This window comes from Elaeis guineensis, chromosome 8 (assembly GCF_000442705.2).
Source record: "Elaeis guineensis isolate ETL-2024a chromosome 8, EG11, whole genome shotgun sequence".
NCBI lineage: Eukaryota > Viridiplantae > Streptophyta > Magnoliopsida > Arecales > Arecaceae > Elaeis > Elaeis guineensis.
Genome location: NC_026000.2, coordinates 13,457,309 through 13,477,903, shown reverse-complemented (window position 1 = coordinate 13,477,903; position 20,595 = coordinate 13,457,309). Strand labels below are relative to the sequence as shown.

At 38.0% G+C, this 20,595-nt stretch overlaps 2 protein-coding genes across 2 annotated transcripts; both read left to right on the top strand.

The window, feature by feature from the left end:
• The first annotated feature begins 10,071 nt into the window (after nucleotides 1-10,071).
• On the top strand, nucleotides 10,072-12,071 carry LOC140851029 (uncharacterized). Its single transcript, XM_073242351.1, has 7 exons — nucleotides 10,072-10,261; nucleotides 10,344-10,588; nucleotides 10,667-10,870; nucleotides 10,973-11,065; nucleotides 11,226-11,327; nucleotides 11,421-11,780; nucleotides 11,881-12,071. Exons 1-7 carry the CDS (start codon nucleotides 10,078-10,080, stop codon nucleotides 11,956-11,958), a joined length of 1,266 nt encoding a protein of 421 aa, XP_073098452.1. The 5' UTR covers nucleotides 10,072-10,077; the 3' UTR covers nucleotides 11,959-12,071.
• A 2,761-nt stretch (nucleotides 12,072-14,832) lies between these two features.
• On the top strand, nucleotides 14,833-16,677 carry LOC140851160 (uncharacterized). Its single transcript, XM_073242741.1, has 7 exons — nucleotides 14,833-15,031; nucleotides 15,114-15,358; nucleotides 15,437-15,640; nucleotides 15,743-15,835; nucleotides 15,996-16,097; nucleotides 16,191-16,550; nucleotides 16,651-16,677. The coding sequence occupies exons 1-7, from the start codon at nucleotides 14,833-14,835 to the stop codon at nucleotides 16,675-16,677; spliced, it is 1,230 nt and encodes a 409-aa protein (XP_073098842.1).
• Nucleotides 16,678-20,595: the final 3,918 nt, after the last annotated feature.

Here is a 20,595-nt window from a genome sequence, read left to right as displayed (position 1 = left end):
AAGGATGGATGAGTGTTGATGCCGAGTTCGCTGGTAGGATCCCGATTATTTATCTGAAGCCGATTCAGCCGGCAGTCTAGCTCCCTTAATTTGTGATCGTACTCATCCAACCGCCTCTGAGATTCATCAGGATGCTAAGAATATCCTGGGGTTAAGCCTTCCCTAAAAAAACTTGATGGAGACCGCAGTCTCTTCTCCTTTTCTGAAACTCAATGAGGGGAAAGAAACCGACGATCATCGAAGTCGGTACGTAGGGCGTGCCAGGAGTCAGGACAAGACGGGTGTCGGATGGGTTGATGACGCATCCGGTGGGAGTGTCAAGTCAAGTGACAGGACAGAGAGTGAGGCCGGCGGCTATACTGGGAGAGCACATCCCATGGCGTCGTCTCCTCCAACTGCCGTTGTTGCTGCTGTTGTTGTTGTTGTGTTTTACAGTCTATTGGAGACTATGAACAGCCTCTGTTAGGATCTTCACTTGCTATACTAGGATAGCAAATTGCTGTACTAGGGCAACAAATTACTGCTGATCTGCAATCATCATCGATCATGAAGCAGTGGGCTCTCTGAGGATCGTTGGAGGTGCATCACGCCATAATGAGCGTCGATCGGAACTCATAGAAGCATTTTGTGCTCTCGTTTTGGCCATTGCAATTCTTAAAAGAATATTTCTCTTATCTAACGTGCCAAACTGTTGCAACTTATCTTCAGTGAGATTGCCAGACGGAAGCCGAGTTGTTGCGCCTGAGTGTTGAATGGTAGAAAATTTGCAAAATCAATCCACTTATCGGAAATTATCCGATAGAAGATCCTCCGATGCTTAAGTTAGCTGGAGAAAGGGTACAGTTGAGAGAGGCCAGGAATGAGAGCTCAAAAGCTTATATTTAGCAAAAAATTTCTTATCTCATCCCCCAAAACTTACCGCTTTATATAGAGTTAGGAAAGTCATTACTGTGTAACCCCCATCCCTGAATATTCAGATGTGGGAGTTATAGAATTTAGTAAGCGATTACCTCATTACCTGCCATTAAAGCCGAATAATGAGCCGCTTGTGGGCAACTATTGTGCTTCACATTCTCATGTAGTTACTGTTCGTACCAAATATCTATTTGATCTCCAGATATGTGGGATTTAGATAGTCGGTATGACATCGAGAAGGTCGTTGACTGGATGCCGACTTGCTGCCGGTCGTATATCGAACTAAGTCGGTCAAATACCAACTGTATGTTGAATCATCGTTGGCCAATTGTCGACTATGTATCGGACCAAGTTGATAGAATGCCGATTTAGTCAAATTTTGTCGTTCTTAATCGATCGAATGCCGGCTAGACTAAGTTCTGTCGATCTAAGTCGGTTTAATCCATAACACGATACTTAGTCGACTGAATTCATTATCAAGTCGGTGTAGAGACAAGGAAGTAGAATAGTCTTTACGTGCTTAATCGCACTTAGTCGGTGAGAAGATGAGAAGGAAAGATGATTGGCCAGGTGATAAGGATCTATCCCAACAAACTGCATCAACGGCATGATGCAGGATGCAAGGTGTGCAGCAGTGCAAACCCAAACTGGGCAACGTCAACCATAAACTATCACTGTTTCTCCCACTGAAAGCACAGCATATTCTCATTTTAACAGTTATGGACTGTTAACATATCTGCTCCTGTTCTTCAATACCTACATCCTCAATCATTAAAAATATTTTCTCTTAATTTATTAAAACATAAAATTTTCAATTCATAAACTGAAAGACATTTGAACTTTATAAATCTTATGGAACGAGAAGCTATCAAAGCTAGAGAGCGGAGGTATTCGTATCCCATATTCAATAAATTGATAGGTCGTAATATCTCTTTTGATCAGAAAAAGGAAAAACTACTATATATAGGATGTACGGGTTCATATATTTACAACCATAGAAGCATTCTGTTTGGTGGTTACAACTATCGCCTTTTCGTTTCTAAAATAAGAAAACGTTTTGATCATGTTGATTACAACCATGCATAAGTCGAGTTCGGAGGTCGAGATGAGCCTGTGTGAACGGATAAGTTGGTTTCTCCCCGTTGGAGAAAAATAAGTTCGTTTTACGTCACCCTGTTAAGTTTGAACACTAATAGTTAAAATAGCAGGTTCAATGATGTTAAAATATATTGAAACAATATTTGATTAATGACTATTATTTATAATATAATATTAATATATCTAATATCTTATATATCTAATCTATCTCTTTTATATATATATATATAACAGTACTCTGCGGAGAAGCATTGAGGTGTTGCCAACTCAGCTCCTTAAATGAGTTTGGTTGTACCACCTGGACAGAAAAGTATGAAAAACCTCCATCAATTTAAGGAAGCCCCCTATAAAATATCGCGATCCGAGTCTCCGTGGCTTCGTACAAGCACTGACGAACCCCAGTCAACGTCCAAGCTTCCCTATTCGGTCGCTCCAAGCCAGCAACCACACGGGCACCGATGACCGCACATGGTTAGGGCCTGAGAGGGAAGGCAAGGGGGATTGGTGGTGCCGGAGCCAAGGGAGGGGAGGGGGGTTGGTGGCACCGGAGCTAGGAGAGGGGAGGGGCGGTCACTGGTGCTCACGCGGAGCCACGGGGCCTCGGATTCGTCGGGGCTAGAGGAGGGATCAGGAGGGGACGGCAACAGGACGGGGCCGTGAGGAGGAGGGAGGGGGGTTGGTGGCATCGGAGCCGGGAGAGGACAGGGGAGGGGGTTTGGTGGTCGCACGGAGCTAGATACGGAGCATGCAGACGGTAGGTGCGGCGCGGACAGCGATGGGCGGGGTTGGGTTAGTGGCGTCGGAGCCAAGAGAGAGGAGGGGCGGTCGTCGGTGCTCGCACGGAGCCATGGGGGCTCCGGTTCACCAGAGCCAAGGGAGGAAATAGGAGGGTACGATGATGGGGTGGGACCGTAGAGGGGAGGGGGGTTGGTGGCACCGAAGCCGAGGGATGCGGCGGAGGCGAGGCGTGGGGGGAGACGGCGGGAGGAAAGGAAAGGAAAGGAAGGGAGAAAAAAGAAAAAAAAAGAAAAAAAATATTTGAGGAAGGAGAGGAAAAAATATTATTATTTTATTATTAATAATAATTTTAAATATTATTTTTCTAAGGTATTAATTTAAAAAAAATATTTGGTGAGGGGAAGAAAAAAAAGAAAAAGTAAAAAAAATATTATTATTTTATTATTAAAATAATTTGAAGCAAAAGAAAAAATATTAACTTTAAAATAATAATAATATTATTATTTTTTTAAAATATTTTTTAAAAATACTATTAATAATAATAACATATTATTTTTAAAATTTTATTTCAAAAAATTAATAATAAAATATTATTTTAAAAATATTATTTTTTAAATAATAATAAATATATTATTTTTAAAATATTAATTTATTATTAATAATAATTTGAATAAAAATACAGCAATATCAGAAAAATTATTTTCATGCATCCAGAGAGGACGGCGGTGGGGCTAGGCCGTAGTGGGGGCAGCGCAGATGGCCATGACCTGGGTCTGATGCTGTGGAGGCGGGAGCGAGAGGAGGAAAGAAAAAGAAGGAAAAAAAAATCTGGAGAGAAAGAAAAAAAATATTATTATTTTATTATTAATAATAATTTTATGTTAAAAAATATTAATTTTAAAATAATAGTAAAAATATTATTTTTTAAAATATTATTTTAAAAATAATATTTTTATTATTAATTTAAAAATACTATTTATATACTAACATATTATTAAAAAAAATTAATAATAAAATATTATTTTTTAAAATATTATTTTTTAAAATATTAATTTATTATTAATAATAATTTGAATAATAATAAGAATACAGTAATATTTAAAAAATAAGATAATAATATCTAAAAAATTATTTTTGTATATCCGATCCCGCATAATATGTGGGTTTTTGATCAATATATATATATATATATATATATATATATATATATATATATATAAATAGAGCAATCGCATTGGTGCATCACTATTTGACAGTGGTTATCTGAAAAAGGCCGAAGGAGCCGCGCAGCGCTTTGGAAATGCGGAGGAGTCGAGCGATCGCGAGCCAGTCTTCGCACGAGCCGTGTGTGAGCAGACGTCTCAACACGAGACCCCCAGCCATTGTTTAAGCTTCCCTATTTGGCCCTGACGATTCTCCTATGAACATCCCTCATACGCCACAGATGGGTTCTCGAAGAAGATATTTCTCGAAATCGATCTTCGATGAAGGGAGGATGGAGACAATAGGGTGGGCGGTGGCGAGTGCTGGCGGATGCGAAGGAGGGGCTACACTACCTACATCAGGGGTGGGAGCAGGTGGTGCTCCACCGGCTGGGGGAGGCATTAAGGCAATTGGGGCTGCCATTGTCGTTGTCGTTGTCGTTGTTGTCAGAGGAGGGAGACCGATAGGAGCTGTAAGAGGTAGGGTCGGCGAAGGGGTTCTAGAAGGCGATGCGGAGCACATTGGAGCCGTTGGAGGATGGCTTCTTGTGCTCCTCCATGTCGAGATCCATGTCGAGCCGTTGGAGCGATGGATCCTCACTGATCTCCGTCATCAAGTAATCGTCGTTGCCAGGCAACTCCTCGAAGAGCATGGGTTGCTTCTCCTTCTCAGAGGAGGAGCAGGTCGTTGAGAAACACTTGTGGATCCGTGGGATTTGAACGATTGCCAGAGAGAATCCATGGAGAAAGATAGTAATGCTGCTGTCCTATTTTCTATGGCAATATGATGGATCGAAGAAGATGGAAAAGAGATAGAGTGGGAACAGAGCCAATGTAAAATAAAAAAAAAAAAAAGAAAAAAAAAAAAGAGAGGTTGGGTGCCCTCCTTTTTAGTGAAAGTACAGGCGCTATAAACACATGAAGAGAGAGAAAGAGGGTGAGAAAAAAAAGTCAGACAAGAAAATGAAAGGTTATAAGTAGATGGACCACTGGAACGGTCCCACCAAAAAAAAAAATCTACATGGATCAGTGAATCGGTCCGATAATAATTTGCCATACGTTTCTATATTATATATATATTTATTAAAATAGGTGCATCAGCTTTCTTTCATGATGTGCTTAATCTTTTTTTCTAATGAAAAATTTTATTTTCATGAAATAGCAATATTTCTCATTTAAAATTTAAAAAAAAAAAATAAAACTCTACCTAAGCTTTGAATGTGATATCTAATATATTTAATACATACATACATACATATACATATATATACATACATACATACATACATACATATATATATATATATATATATATATATATATATATATATATATATATATATATATGTGTGTGTGTGTGTGTGTATGTATGTATGTATATGTATATGTATGTATGTATATATGTATGTGTATATGTATGTATGTATGTATGTATGTGTGTGTATGTGTATGTATGTATGTATGTATATATACACATATATACATATATACGTATATATACATATATATATATACATATATATACATACATATATACATATATATATATATATATATACATACATACATATGTGTGTGTATGTATATATATATATATATATATATAAAGAGACTTCAAAAGTATCGACGCTCAATCGAAAGAAAGAGCAAAGAGTTTTGTCACTCCAGTAATCTGTTCGTTAGACAACAATCCGCTCTCGATCGGAAACCGCTCTTGAAGAGCCTTCCGCTTCGGCAACTAATAACTATAGGCAAGGGCTCTCCATAAGAAATGTGAAATGCTAATCCATAGGAAATGCTATAACCCATTATTGTTCTTTTGGTGATGAACCGATCTTCTCACTCCTCATCTCACTTACCTTTTAAACGAAATCTCCCTAACGGGGAAAAAGGCTAAAACATTCTTTGTCCAATCATTCCCTCAACAAAAAGGGGAAATAGCGACGTTTTTTTGCCGACGCTTTTGGAAAGCGTCGGCAAGTTGCGCTGACCTGCCGACGCTTTTAAAAAGCGTCGTCGTTTAACGATGCTTAAAAGCGTCGTAAAACTATTCAAGATCAACGCCGACGCTTTTAGCAAAAGCGTCGTTAAATAAAGAAAATACCGACGCTTTTGTACAGTAATTTAACGACGCTAAAAAGCGTCGTTAGGTTCGTTTAATACCCCCGATCTTCCGTGCCCTAATCTATCTCCCGCCGCCCCATCGATCCTTTCCTCCGCCGACGGCCGACCCCATCTCTGCCACCGGTAGCGCAGTCGCCGTCCCCCTTTTCTTTTTCCCCATTCTCTCTCGCTCTCCCCACTTTGCCATCGCTTTCGGTCCTTCCCCCTGTCGCCGACGATCGCAGGCGCCGACTTCTCCTCTCGTTTTTTCCTCACCGCTGCTCGATCCCGTCTATGATCGTTCGATCCCGTCTCTGATCCCTCTAAGGCTGTCCTTTCCGCTTCTCGAGCTCTTCCTCTTGCCGGTACCGGCGCTTTCTCGTCTCTCCGAGGTTTGATCTCTTCTTCCCTTCGATTTTTTTCTCTCTCATGTCTAGTCTCACCCCTTGATCGGAACCCTAACCCTAATTTACTTCTTTCTTGGTCGTCGTCCTCTCAGAGCCCGCTTTATCTCGTATTCTGTGTTCTCTTTTCTGTATGTATATATATATTTAATTGCTGGTTGTTTATGTTAACGGATATAGGTGATTGTTGATTTTTAAATCATGACGAGTATGCTAGATATGCAAGCTACTGAGTTTGTTGGTTGTGACTATTTAAATGATCTGTGGATGTTTAATTTATCATGGAAGCGTCTCATGCATGCAATCTTTTGATTTTTTTGATGGATGATCGTTCGAGGAAGTTAGAAAAATTATTCTTTTTTAGTTGGGTAATAAGCTGGGCCTCATTTTTTTTTTTTTTTGGTAAGAATTGTCCTGCAGACAACTTTGGGATAAAGTTCTTCGTTCATAAAAAGACAACTTTGGGATAAAGTTCATCTCGCCTTTGAGTAACTCATTCCCACCTTCGTCTATAGGTCCCTGGCATCTAGGAAAACTGTGTGCACAAACTGTGTGGGTGTGCTGCCCTTGCCTTTCTTTGAACTTGCTTGTGATGGATCTGATGGAGATGGGCGGTAACGGATGCCCAGCCTCCGGCTCTGATAATCTGTGCAGTTCGATGCACTTGATATCTATTACAGTAAAAGTAGAGAATGAGAACAGCATTTTTTTAAATGGAGCACATTTTTAGCCATTCCCAGTTTCTTGTCATACCTCGCCATACCGATCCAGTAAAAATTAATACTAGTTGAGAGTATACATTAGTAGCTGGGTATTAATTTGTATCTCATCTTTATTTTCATAATGATAACTTAGAAATACTCTTTGAAGATGTGATTAACTGACACAAAAAAAAAAAAAAAACTTGTTAAGAGTATATCTTAGTATTGGGTTCACTTCCTATCAAATTAGGATATGCGAGATCGATTTGGCCAAGGTCTCAATCTAGCCATTTTATATTTCAAATTATATTAAAATATAATTATTTAAATAAATTATATATAATATAAAAGTATTAGTTTATAATTTAAATACCACTATTGCTTTTTAGTTGCAGCACAGATAAAATTATCTATATTTTAAAAAACTTGTAAGAAAAATAATAGATAAATATAGCAATATATTAAATTTATTATATATTTTTAAATATTTTAAACAGAATGATTTTGAACATATCATACTGAATAAGATGAAGATATTAATTTTTTATTTTTTTATAAAATAGAAATGATTGATTTTTTATGAAGATAAATAATTATAAAAGTATAAAAATCATAATATATTTTGAATGAATGTTTATTTTATAATATAAACATGATTTTAGTAACTGTAAGTAGGACTGAAACTGGGCTCAGACCGACGAGTCGGGCTTTGGGCTAGTCCCAAAAATTTAGGCCAAGTTTGGGCCTAATTATAGGACCCATATGTTTTTCGGACCTGACTCGAATATATCTTTAGTCCTATCCAAGCTCGAGCCTAAATTCAAGCCCGATCAAGCTTGATCCCAAGTGGATTTAATTCGATCAACACCTCTCTTTGTGTTATCAGCTGGCTGGCATTGTACTGTGCTACCACAGCCTTCAAAGTTTCATGAATAATTGAAGGCAGAACCCTCTCATTATAGTTCTCTCCCAGAGTTCGATAGATTGTTGGTAGCTGGTCCGCTAGGGGTCTTGTAAGAACACGAAGACCGATCTTCACCTAAAAAATATAAAAGATTCCAATCTAGTTTGTATGTCCTTATTTGACATGTATTTATGGTTGAAAGTGGCTTTGTTTGATTTGTATGGTCTAATGTTCACATACTACTGATCAGTCCAATCAAATGACACTTGTTTTTTTTTTCTTGTGGCTCTTAGCCTAATGCTAGCGAGATATCAAGCTTTCCATTTATCAGATTAGACTTCATTTTGTTGTGATTGAAAAGTTAAATATCTTTTCTGTTATATGGAGATTATGAGCACATGGTGCATAGTTTTCTATATCATTGTGAAATATTCAAGTTGGTTGATAATCTCTCATTAAATTGTAGTATTAGTTGCAACTTTTTATCACAGAAATGGCTAGCAATAATTTTAAAATGCATGCTAAGTAGATTTTCATGGGTGTTTTTGTGATGGTTGTGAATTTAATGCCAGGCAATGTTAATTATGAATTAATTTTAAAAAAAATTGCATTCCATAGAAACGTAGACCCGTCTTTTGATTAATGTACATATTCTATTGTATCCGTACATTTATTTATTTTTGTACGGATAAAAGAATTATGTACATTGATCAATTGATTGTCCAGTATGGACAGTTTGGAAAATGTGAGTAATTCTATAGGTCATTATCATAATCAAATGGTATGCTGAGGGTTCGGAAAAAATTTCGGATGGTATTTTCTTTTTGTTCTTCCTATACGGAAGAACTAAGGGGAAATGCTGCCGAAATTTTTTTCGACTCTTGTTGCATATCATTTGATTTTTGTAATTGACCTATAGAATTAATGCATTTTCTGAATGGGATAGGACCTTCTTTACCTATTAGTTGAAAATAGCAAGTATTTACTATGTAAACTTTATGTAGCTGTTATTTTTTTGAATTTTATGAAATGACTGATATTTAAATTTTATATTAGATATAATGTTCTAAATGATATATTTATATTTTATGCAGTGAATTTTTAATTTATCAGAGACGAGCCAATCATAACATTCGTCCTAATGCAAGGATTGAACAGCGATGGTTGGTCGAGTTATTCCCTATGTGGCTTTCGAATCAGATATGATTTATATTTAGTTATGGGATATATTAATTTTTGATACATATTTAATATCAGATAACTCAACTGCACTTCGTCATATCATTTTTTGTTAGGTATCAAAGATGATGGAGACAAATAATTCAGATAAACTAATAGCTCTTGCTCGAGGACCTAACAAGATTGTGAATAGATATAATGGTTTCATAATTAATGGCTTTAAATTTCATACTAGAGAACGGAAGAAATTTAGAAAAACACAGAATAGCGGTGTTATGGTGGAAGCGGATGGAAAATCCTATTATGGTGCACTTAAAGATATCTATGAGTTGGATTATTATGGAAAATTTAAAGTAGTACTGTTTAGATGTGATTGGATAGACATAAACTCACCAAGGGATTTGAAACAAGATGCAAATGGATTTACACTTGTAAATTTTTCAAGGTTGATACACACTGGTGTGTTATTGAAGGATGACCCATTCATTTTTTCATCTCAAGCTCGTCAAGTATTTTATGTACAAGACGCAAAAGATAAAGATTGGTTTACTGTCATCAAAACAAAACCTAGAGACTTATATGATATGGGAAACCAAGTGGAGGATGATGACGATGACACTTATACACAATGTATGCCCTACAATTTTGTGCCAGCTGATGATTTAAATGCTACGACGACGTTGGTTAGAACAGAATTCGAAGAAAATACTACTGCTTGATTGTTACTGATAATAATTATTTATGATGTATATATTTTGCATTAATTATTATATTATTTTACTCCATATATTAACTGATTCTACCTTTTATTTATGTAAATGCTAGGTGACATCATGCGTCGCAGGGGACGATATGCTGGTGTGCAGTTCCAGTTTTCACAGACAGAGGCCGGTACGTCTTCTTCAGCACAGCAGCCTGAGGCCAGTTCAGCTGCACAGCATTCTGAGCCCTGTCCTTCATCATCAGCACAGCACGATCCTCCTGTTCATCAGCCAGATGATGAGATACACGTGCAGGGTATATATTATCTTTCATGTAATTTTTTTTATTTCATTTTATGTATATTTATGATATAGTTACTTTTATGTACTTTTTGCAGACGGATTCGGGAGAGTACGCCCCAGACGCGGACCCACAGTAGTACGAGATGTGTGGCAGATGCGTGAGGGCGAGAGGATTGTTGTGGAGTGCAATCAGCTAGGTCAGCCAATTAAGAAAGCTGTCTGCTTATTGACTTCATTTTTGGGGACTGTTGCTCGGAGGCCTCAGCTATGTCCGTTGGGCTATGCAAAATGGAATGACATGCTTCCAACGTACAAAGTTGAGCTCCTCCGAGTTATAGAGGTAATGAATTGATGTTCATACTGTATATTAATTGTTAATCATTTATATAATTTATTTCATTTAACTTTTTTTTTATAGAGCAAGTTTGTTCTCCCTCCATCCACTCATGATTTTGTAATGAAGTCTCTCAACCGCAAATGGAAAGAATATAGAGCACAATTGAAGAAGGACTATATGAGACAGGGTATGACAGAGGAGGAGGTTGCTAGGAATTGTCCTCCTGATGTACCCCCTCATCAGTGGATGGAGTTGGTTCATTATTGGTTCTCCGAGAGGGCACAGGTATATTATCTGTTTATTATCTTTTTTTCCTAAATATTTTATAAAAATATTAATTTTTATTATATATTATATATATAACAAGTTCTTTACTTTATTTTACAGACTTATTCTGCTATTGGTAGAGCTGCACGAGCAGCTCAGTCTGTTCCTCATACATCGGGGTCGAAGAGTTATGCACGACTCCGACAGGAGTTTGTATGTTCCTTAAACTTTCATAATTAACTTTTAATTTTTATGTTGAAATATTTATATAACTAATATCATTATGTATCGTGGACCATGTCTGTATCATGATACTCATATATTTTTTTAAATTATCATAACTGTTTGCTTAAAATTAAAATTATTTGTGTAGGAGGATGAGCATGGGAGGGAACCCGGACAAGTGGAGTTTTACCGGATGACTCATACTCATCAGGATGGTACTTTTGTTCGAGATGAGTCGAGAGATTTATATGTACGGCATTATTAATATTATATTTTTTACAATGATTTAAATTTAATTTTGTTAGCTATTAATGTATAACTCTTGTTTTCAAAAAAAATACAGGAGAGGGCTACATCTCTCATTGCGGAGCGTGACGACGAGTCCGCAGCATCTACGCAGCAGAGTCGTATCGAGGCCGAGGTATTCACAGAGTTGATGGGACCAGAGTGCTACGGCCGAGTGAGGGGTTATGGAGTAGGAGTCACCCCCACTCAGTTATCTGAGGTTAGTAGATATACGCAGCATGCTGCAGCAGATGCTCAGGATTCACGCGTTCGCAGACTCGAGGTGGAGATACAGGAGATTAGACAGAGTCGTGCCGCTGAGATGGAGGAGATGCGACAGAGCCGTGCCGAGATGCAGGCCATGAGGGGACAGATTGATCGCCTTACATCTTTATTAGAGATGTATGGTTCATCTCAGGTAAACACATAATATTAAATATATATTTTTGTATTAATTTAATAATTTATATATTTTATTTATAGATATGCAAATCATGCTTTTGATATATTTTTTGTAGGCTCCTGGCATATCAGGCACCCGTCGAGATAGCGGCACGTCACGTGGAGACAACGACGACCATCCGCCTGCAGATTGATATTATTTTATTTTTATTATATTTTTATATTTATTTATATTACTCTTGATTGTAATGGACGATTAGTACTTTATTTTTATTTATATAAAATATTATCTTTTGGTTTGATTAAATTTTCTATTTAAGTTTGCTTTTGATGTGAATGATGGTGATTGTACAGGTGTGAATGTGAATGTGGTGATTGTACATGTTTATGTTCGAATAATTGATATGATTTCGTACAGAAATGTATTGTATTCTTTTTTTTTTAGATAATATCTGTATTTTTTTTTTCTCTTAAAACCTTTAACGATGCTTATAAGCATCGTTAAAATTATTTTAACGACGCTTATAAGCGTCGTTAAAGACAAAAAGCCGACGCTTCGAAAAGCGTCTTGGTAGACTGTATGGTCACGCGGGGTCATTAACGACGCTTATAAGCATCGTTAAATTTGTCTTTTGCGACGCTTTAAAGCGTCGTAAAGATTTACATTAACGACGCTTATAAGCGTCGTTAAATTTGTCTTTTGTGATGCTTTAAAGCGTCGTAAAGATTTATATTAACGATGCTTATAAGCGTCGTTAAGACAAATTTAACGACGCTTTAAAGCGTCGTTAATGTAAATATTTACGATGCTTTAACGCGTCGTTAAAAAATAACGACGCTTTTAAAAAGCGTCGGCGCTATTCGTCCCCACTCTTACATAGTCGATGCTTTGCCGACGCTTTTCGAAGCATCGTAAAGCGAAATAGCGACGCTTTAAAGCATCGTTAATGACCATTAATAGCGTCGTTAATGACCATTTTTTCTGTAGGATAGCATCTACACAACAGCCAAGTAAATATTTATGGAAAAATTGAAGTATCTTTTTTAACTTACCTTATTGGAAACATAATCTTATTCGGCACAATCTTGATGTCATGCATATAGAGAAGAATATTTGCGATAATTTACTTGGAACATTTTTAAACCTTGATGGAAAGAGCAAAGATAACATGAAGGCACGTCTTGATTTAAAAGAAATGGGTATCCGACAGGAACTTCATCCTAAAATGCTTGCTAATGATAGAATTTATGTGCCTCCTGCATGTTACACAATGTCTGCTCGAGAAAAGGATAATTTTTTGGGAGTTTTGAAAAGTATCAAAGTACCCGATGGATATGCATCGAATATTTCACGATGTGTGCATCTAAAGGATCGAAAACTTTCAAATCTTAAAAGTCATGATGGTCACATATTGATGCAAGATATTTTTCCAATAGCTTTAAGATCGTCATTGTCGAAACAAGTTGTTACAATTGTACTTCGATTATCGTCATTCTTTAAGGCATTATGTTCCAAAGTTATTGATCCTCGGAAACTTGATCAGTTAGAATCGGATATTGCAATTACACTTTGCCAGATGGAAAAGATTTTTTCTCCTGGATTTTTCACTATTATGGTACATCTGCTCATTCACCTAGCTTCAGAAGTTAAAGTTGGTGGACCGGTACATTATAGATGGATGCATCCTATTGAGAGGTATTATTACAAACCTTAAATCTTTTGATAATTTTATTAGAAACAACAGCATACTGATATTTTAATAAATATTTAATTCTTGAAGGTATCTTGTGCGTCTTAAAGATTATGTGCGAAATAGAGCCTATCCCGAAGGCTCGATTGCTGAAGCATATATTGTGGATGAATGTTTGACATTTTGTTCAAGATATCTTCAAGGTGTAGAGACTATTTTTAGTCGACCTCAACGGCATAATGACTTTGTGGAGAATGCAGAACTGTATAAGTTCTTAACTGCTGAAAAATTCTTGGGAAGAGGTGAAGGTATTGTACTTGATCAAAAATCCTTAGCACAAGCACATCGTTATGTGTTACTTCATAGTGACATAATATCTGACCATCGCAGGTTAGTGTATTTAAAGAATGATATCAAAATTTAAATTTTATATTAGATATAATGTTCTAAATGATATATTTATATTTTATGCAGTGAATTTTTAATTTATCAGAGACGAGCCAATCATAACATTCGTCCTAATGCAAGGATTGAACAGCGATGGTTGGTCGAGTTATTCCCTATGTGGCTTTCGAATCAGATATGATTTATATTTAGTTATGGGATATATTAATTTTTGATACATATTTAATATCAGATAACTCAACTGCACTTCGTCATATCATTTTTTGTTAGGTATCAAAGATGATGGAGACAAATAATTCAGATAAACTAATAGCTCTTGCTCGAGGACCTAACAAGATTGTGAATAGATATAATGGTTTCATAATTAATGGCTTTAAATTTCATACTAGAGAACGGAAGAAATTTAGAAAAACACAGAATAGCGGTGTTATGGTGGAAGCGGATGGAAAATCCTATTATGGTGCACTTAAAGATATCTATGAGTTGGATTATTATGGAAAATTTAAAGTAGTACTGTTTAGATGTGATTGGATAGACATAAACTCACCAAGGGATTTGAAACAAGATGCAAATGGATTTACACTTGTAAATTTTTCAAGGTTGATACACACTGGTGTGTTATTGAAGGATGACCCATTCATTTTTTCATCTCAAGCTCGTCAAGTATTTTATGTACAAGACGCAAAAGATAAAGATTGGTTTACTGTCATCAAAACAAAACCTAGAGACTTATATGATATGGGAAACCAAGTGGAGGATGATGACGATGACACTTATACACAATGTATGCCCTACAATTTTGTGCCAGCTGATGATTTAAATGCTACGACGACGTTGGTTAGAACAGAATTCGAAGAAAATACTACTGCTTGATTGTTACTGATAATAATTATTTATGATGTATATATTTTGCATTAATTATTATATTATTTTACTCCATATATTAACTGATTCTACCTTTTATTTATGTAAATGCTAGGTGACATCATGCGTCGCAGGGGACGATATGCTGGTGTGCAGTTCCAGTTTTCACAGACAGAGGCCGGTACGTCTTCTTCAGCACAGCAGCCTGAGGCCAGTTCAGCTGCACAGCATTCTGAGCCCTGTCCTTCATCATCAGCACAGCACGATCCTCCTGTTCATCAGCCAGATGATGAGATACACGTGCAGGGTATATATTATCTTTCATGTAATTTTTTTTATTTCATTTTATGTATATTTATGATATAGTTACTTTTATGTACTTTTTGCAGACGGATTCGGGAGAGTACGCCCCAGACGCGGACCCACAGTAGTACGAGATGTGTGGCAGATGCGTGAGGGCGAGAGGATTGTTGTGGAGTGCAATCAGCTAGGTCAGCCAATTAAGAAAGCTGCCTGCTTATTGACTTCATTTTTGGGGACTGTTGCTCGGAGGCCTCAGCTATGTCCGTTGGGCTATGCAAAATGGAATGACATGCTTCCAACGTACAAAGTTGAGCTCCTCCGAGTTATAGAGGTAATGAATTGATGTTCATACTGTATATTAATTGTTAATCATTTATATAATTTATTTTATTTAACTTTTTTTTTATAGAGCAAGTTTGTTCTCCCTCCATCCACTCATGATTTTGTAATGAAGTCTCTCAACCGCAAATGGAAAGAATATAGAGCACAATTGAAGAAGGACTATATGAGACAGGGTATGACAGAGGAGGAGGTTGCTAGGAATTGTCCTCCTGATGTACCCCCTCATCAGTGGATGGAGTTGGTTCATTATTGGTTCTCCGAGAGGGCACAGGTATATTATCTGTTTATTATCTTTTTTTCCTAAATATTTTATAAAAATATTGATTTTTATTATATATTATATATATAACAAGTTTTTTACTTTATTTTACAGACTTATTCTGCTATTGGTAGAGCTGCACGAGCAGCTCAGTCTGTTCCTCATACATCGGGGTCGAAGAGTTATGCACGACTCCGACAGGAGTTTGTATGTTCCTTAAACTTTCATAATTAACTTTTAATTTTTATGTTGAAATATTTATATAACTAATATCATTATGTATCGTGGACCATGTCTGTATCATGATACTCATATATTTTTTTAAATTATCATAACTGTTTGCTTAAAATTGAAATTATTTGTGTAGGAGGATGAGCATGGGAGGGAACCCGGACAAGTGGAGTTTTACCGGATGACTCATACTCATCAGGATGGTACTTTTGTTCGAGATGAGTCGAGAGATTTATATGTACGGCATTATTAATATTATATTTTTTGCAATGATTTAAATTTAATTTTGTTAGCTATTAATGTATAACTCTTATTTTCAAAAAAAATACAGGAGAGGGCTACATCTCTCATTACGGAGCGTGATGATGAGTCCGCAGCATCTACGCAGCAGAGCTGTATCGAGGCCGAGGTATTCACAGAGTTGATGGGACCAGAGCGCTACGGCCGAGTGAGGGGTTATGGAGTAGGAGTCACCCCCACTCAGTTATCTGAGGTTAGTAGATATACGCAGCATGCTGCAGCAGATGCTCAAGATTCACGCGTTCGCAGACTCGAGGCGGAGATACAGGAGATTAGACAGAGTCGTGCCGCTGAGATGGAGGAGATGCGACAGAGCCGTGCCGAGATGCAGGCCATGAGGGGACAGATTGATCGCCTTATATTTTTATTAGAGATGTATAGTTCATCTCAGGTAAACACATAATATTAAATATATATTTTTATATTAATTTAATGATTTATATATTTTATTTATAGATATGCAAATCATATTTTTGATATATTTTTTGTAGGCTCCTGGCATATCAGGCACCCGTTGAGATAGTGGCACGTCACGTGGAGACAACGACGACCATCCGTCTGCAGATTGATATTATTTTATTTTTGCTATATTTTTATATTTATTTATATTACTCTTGATTGTAATGGACGATTAGTACTTTATTTTTATTTATATAAAATATTATCTTTTGGTTTGATTAAATTTTTTATTTAAGTTTGCTTTTGATGTGAATGATGGTGATTGTACAGGTGTGAATGTGAATGTGGTGATTGTACATGTTTATGTTCGAATAATTGATATGATTTCGTACAGGAATGTATTGTATTCTTTTTTTTTTTAGATAATATCTGTATTTTTTTTTCCTCTTAAAACCTTTAACGACGCTTATAAGCGTCGTTAAAATTATTTTAACGACGCTTATAAGCATCGTTAAAGACAAAAAGCCGACGCTTCGAAAAGCGTCTTGATAGACTGTATGGTCACGCGGGGTCATTAACGATGCTTATAAGCGTCGTTAAATTTGTCTTTTGCGACGCTTTATAGCGTCGTAAAGATTTACATTAACGACGCTTATAAGCATCGTTAAATTTGTCTTTTGCGACGCTTTAAAGCGTCGTAAAGATTTACATTAACGACGCTTATAAGCGTCGTTAAGACAAATTTAACGATGCTTTAAAGCGTCGTTAATGTAAATATTTACGACGCTTTAAAGCGTCGTTAAAAAATAACGACGCTTTTAAAAAGCGTCGGCGCTATTCGTCCCCACTCTTACATAGTCGACGTTTTGTCGATGCTTTTCGAAGCGTCGTAAAGCGAAATAGCGATGCTTTAAAGCATCGTTAATGACCATTAATAGCGTCGTTAATGACCATTTTTTCTGTAGTGCCTCTGAGCTAATTCAATAGCATTGGACTAACTCACCACGGGAAAGCTAGCCAACGCAGTTGCTGTCTTCTTTCTAGCCCTTTGTTTAAGATTGGTAGCAGTCCCTTTTTAGCACTATCTTTCTTTTTCTTCTCTTTCAGTAGCCTCCAACACGTGATTGGTGTGGATGGGAAGATCTGCTTATAAAATATTTCAAGTGGTCTCATTTCCTTACCAATCGATTATTTGCATTCAACTTGAACAATTCTTGTGACAACAGACGGAATTTCTTCGTTCCCTTTCTCAAAAGCAATAGGAAGATATCGATTTCAAACAAAAAGGCAATCTTCAATACAAGCCAAGGAGAAAGACTGCCATCTCAGGGCACAAAAAAGAAATCCGATTTCGGTAAGATTTGATCTGAATCGTAGTTCAGATTCACGTCGATTCAGTGAGGATGACTGCGAAAGTCACCAGGTGTCTCTCAGATATCTCGATCGTAATCAATAAATTATTCATTTGGCCTATGTTACAATCTCTCTTTGACGAAGAAAGCAGAGAATTTGAAACAGAATGCCACTAGGCCAACTCGAAATCATAAAGTGATCCTTTAGTGCTGCTTGAGAAGCTATTGGTCTTTTACGGCAACTCTAGCCCATTAGCTCATCAACTATTAGTATTGAAGCAGTTGGAGCAAACATTAGTGCAGTTGTAAAGATTGTTATCACAGACAAGACATCGACGGTAAATCCAGCAAGTATATATATATATATATATATATATATATATATATATATATATATATATATGTATGTGTATAGACACACACATACATACATACATACATACACACATACATGCATACATATATATATATATATATATATATATATATATATATATATATATATATATATATATATATATATATCTGTGTGTGTGTGTGTGTTTGTATATATATGAATATATGTATATATACACACACACATATACATACATACATACATACATACATACATACATATATATATATATATTGAAATAGAGAAAAAAATCATAAATTTAGAAAAAATAAAATAATTTATAAGTAATTTATAATTTATATTATACATAAAATATATTTTTTATTATTTAAATTTATTTTTAATGTATATAAAATATATATTAATAAATTATTAAAATAAAATTTTTATATTTAATTTTTAATTTATAAAAATATTATTTTTTAAAAAAATATTTACATACCATGCATCATAGAGGATTCTAAGCTAGTAAGATATAAAGAAAGTGCATCCTTCCTCTTATATTGTAGAAAACTCGATTGAGTGGTCCGAAATCGCAGTAGGGACTCCAGGCCGATTAAAGCAAAAGTTGAGACTTGTTTAGCGAAACATATTTGCAGCACGGGTTCATGTTCCATCACCGACAACCTCACAGCCTCCTCCTCCGACAGTGCGGCATGCGCCCAACGTGGTCTAATAATAGATGTGTTGGGATATACCGACCGGTCCCTCTCACGCCGACTCACCGTTGGGCTCGCCTAATCGGTGCCCGACTCTACCGACCGCACCGACCGACGACTGCCGACGCCGTCCGATCGAATATATATTGGTCAGACAGACCCTCTCCATTTCCGACTGGCCGAACTGCGGAGCCCGATATCCGACTCCTGCAACGCGCTTGACTGACTGCCGGAGGGCCCCTAGGTCTTCACCCGACATCCTACGGACGAAGGCCAACGTATGGTCGGTCGGCTCCTTCGAACACTGTATGACTGCTGAGGGCCGCCGCCCTGACAAAGGCATGCGGCGCAGCCGCCCTGGGACATTGTCCCACCTAAGACATGGGTCAACCCTGGTGATTTGACAGCCCCATGATGATTTGACAGCCCCACGGCGACCCTGACAGCCTCCGACGATTTGACAACTCTTCCATTGTCTGCGCCATTAATGACGGCGTCATGCCGCGCTCTACTATAAAATGGGGAAGGCAACAGTGCTGAAGGAGGTTCCTTCGAAATCCTTGGGCTTACTCTACCCTCTCTCTCTCTCTCGCTGAGCTCCTTGATTCTTTTCTACTGTTGCCTAGTCTCCTCTCTGACTTGACCATCGGAGGGTCTCCGTCGGAGTCACCTCCGGTCAGTGTGGACTTCTTTTGCAGGCACTAGTTTCCGATGATCAGGCGATGAGGGGATTGGCCGCAACAGGTTTGGAGCGTCAGGTAGGGGGGACGCAGGGATCATGACCCCCACAGAACTCGAAACATCCTTCCGAGATGACAAGAACCAGAGCTCAGCGATCGAGGGCCACCGGATCGGCAAGACACTCTTCCCGTCGGAAAGAGGCCTCTCCTCCACCATCCATGAAGGAACCTAGCTCTCCGCATCCCGTGGTGACCACGGAGGCGCAGATCGTGGCGATCGTGCGGCAGATGACCGTGCTGACGGACGCGGTCAAAAACTTTCAACAACAACCAACCCGGTTGCCGCACTCGTCGGCAGAGCAACCGGCGACGCACCCGATGCCCTCCAAGAGCAGCCGCCGACGCCTGCGCCGGTCTCCATCCCCTCCCCAGGAGCAGCCGTCACAACACTCCCACCGGGAGGAGGGGAGGCGGTTACGACATGATACCCACCGGTCCTGACGACCGTCTCCTTCCCAGCTGGAACGAGCGAGGAAAGAGAAGCGACCGCGAACACCGTCCGTCTCCCTCTCAATTCGTCAGGAGACTCCACCTCCGGGGTCTCTCAGCACCGACAGACCGATGACTACGAACGCAGGTTCGAAAAAATCGACCGTCGGCTAGCCCAGCTGCAGGTGGACAGACAGAAGTTCTCGAACGACGTCGACTTCCAGACCGTCCAACCTCTCTCCCGACTCATACTCGATGAACCGATCTCCAGTCGATTCAAGATGCCGCACGTGGAGCCTTACGACGGCTCTACCGACCCTGTCGACCATCTAGAGAGCTACAAGGCTCTCATGACGATCCAAGGGGCAACCGATGCCCTTCTCTACGTCGGCTTCCCCACCACACTTTGCAAGGCCGCCAGGGCCTGGTACTCCAGCCTCCGCTCAGGAAGCATCCACTC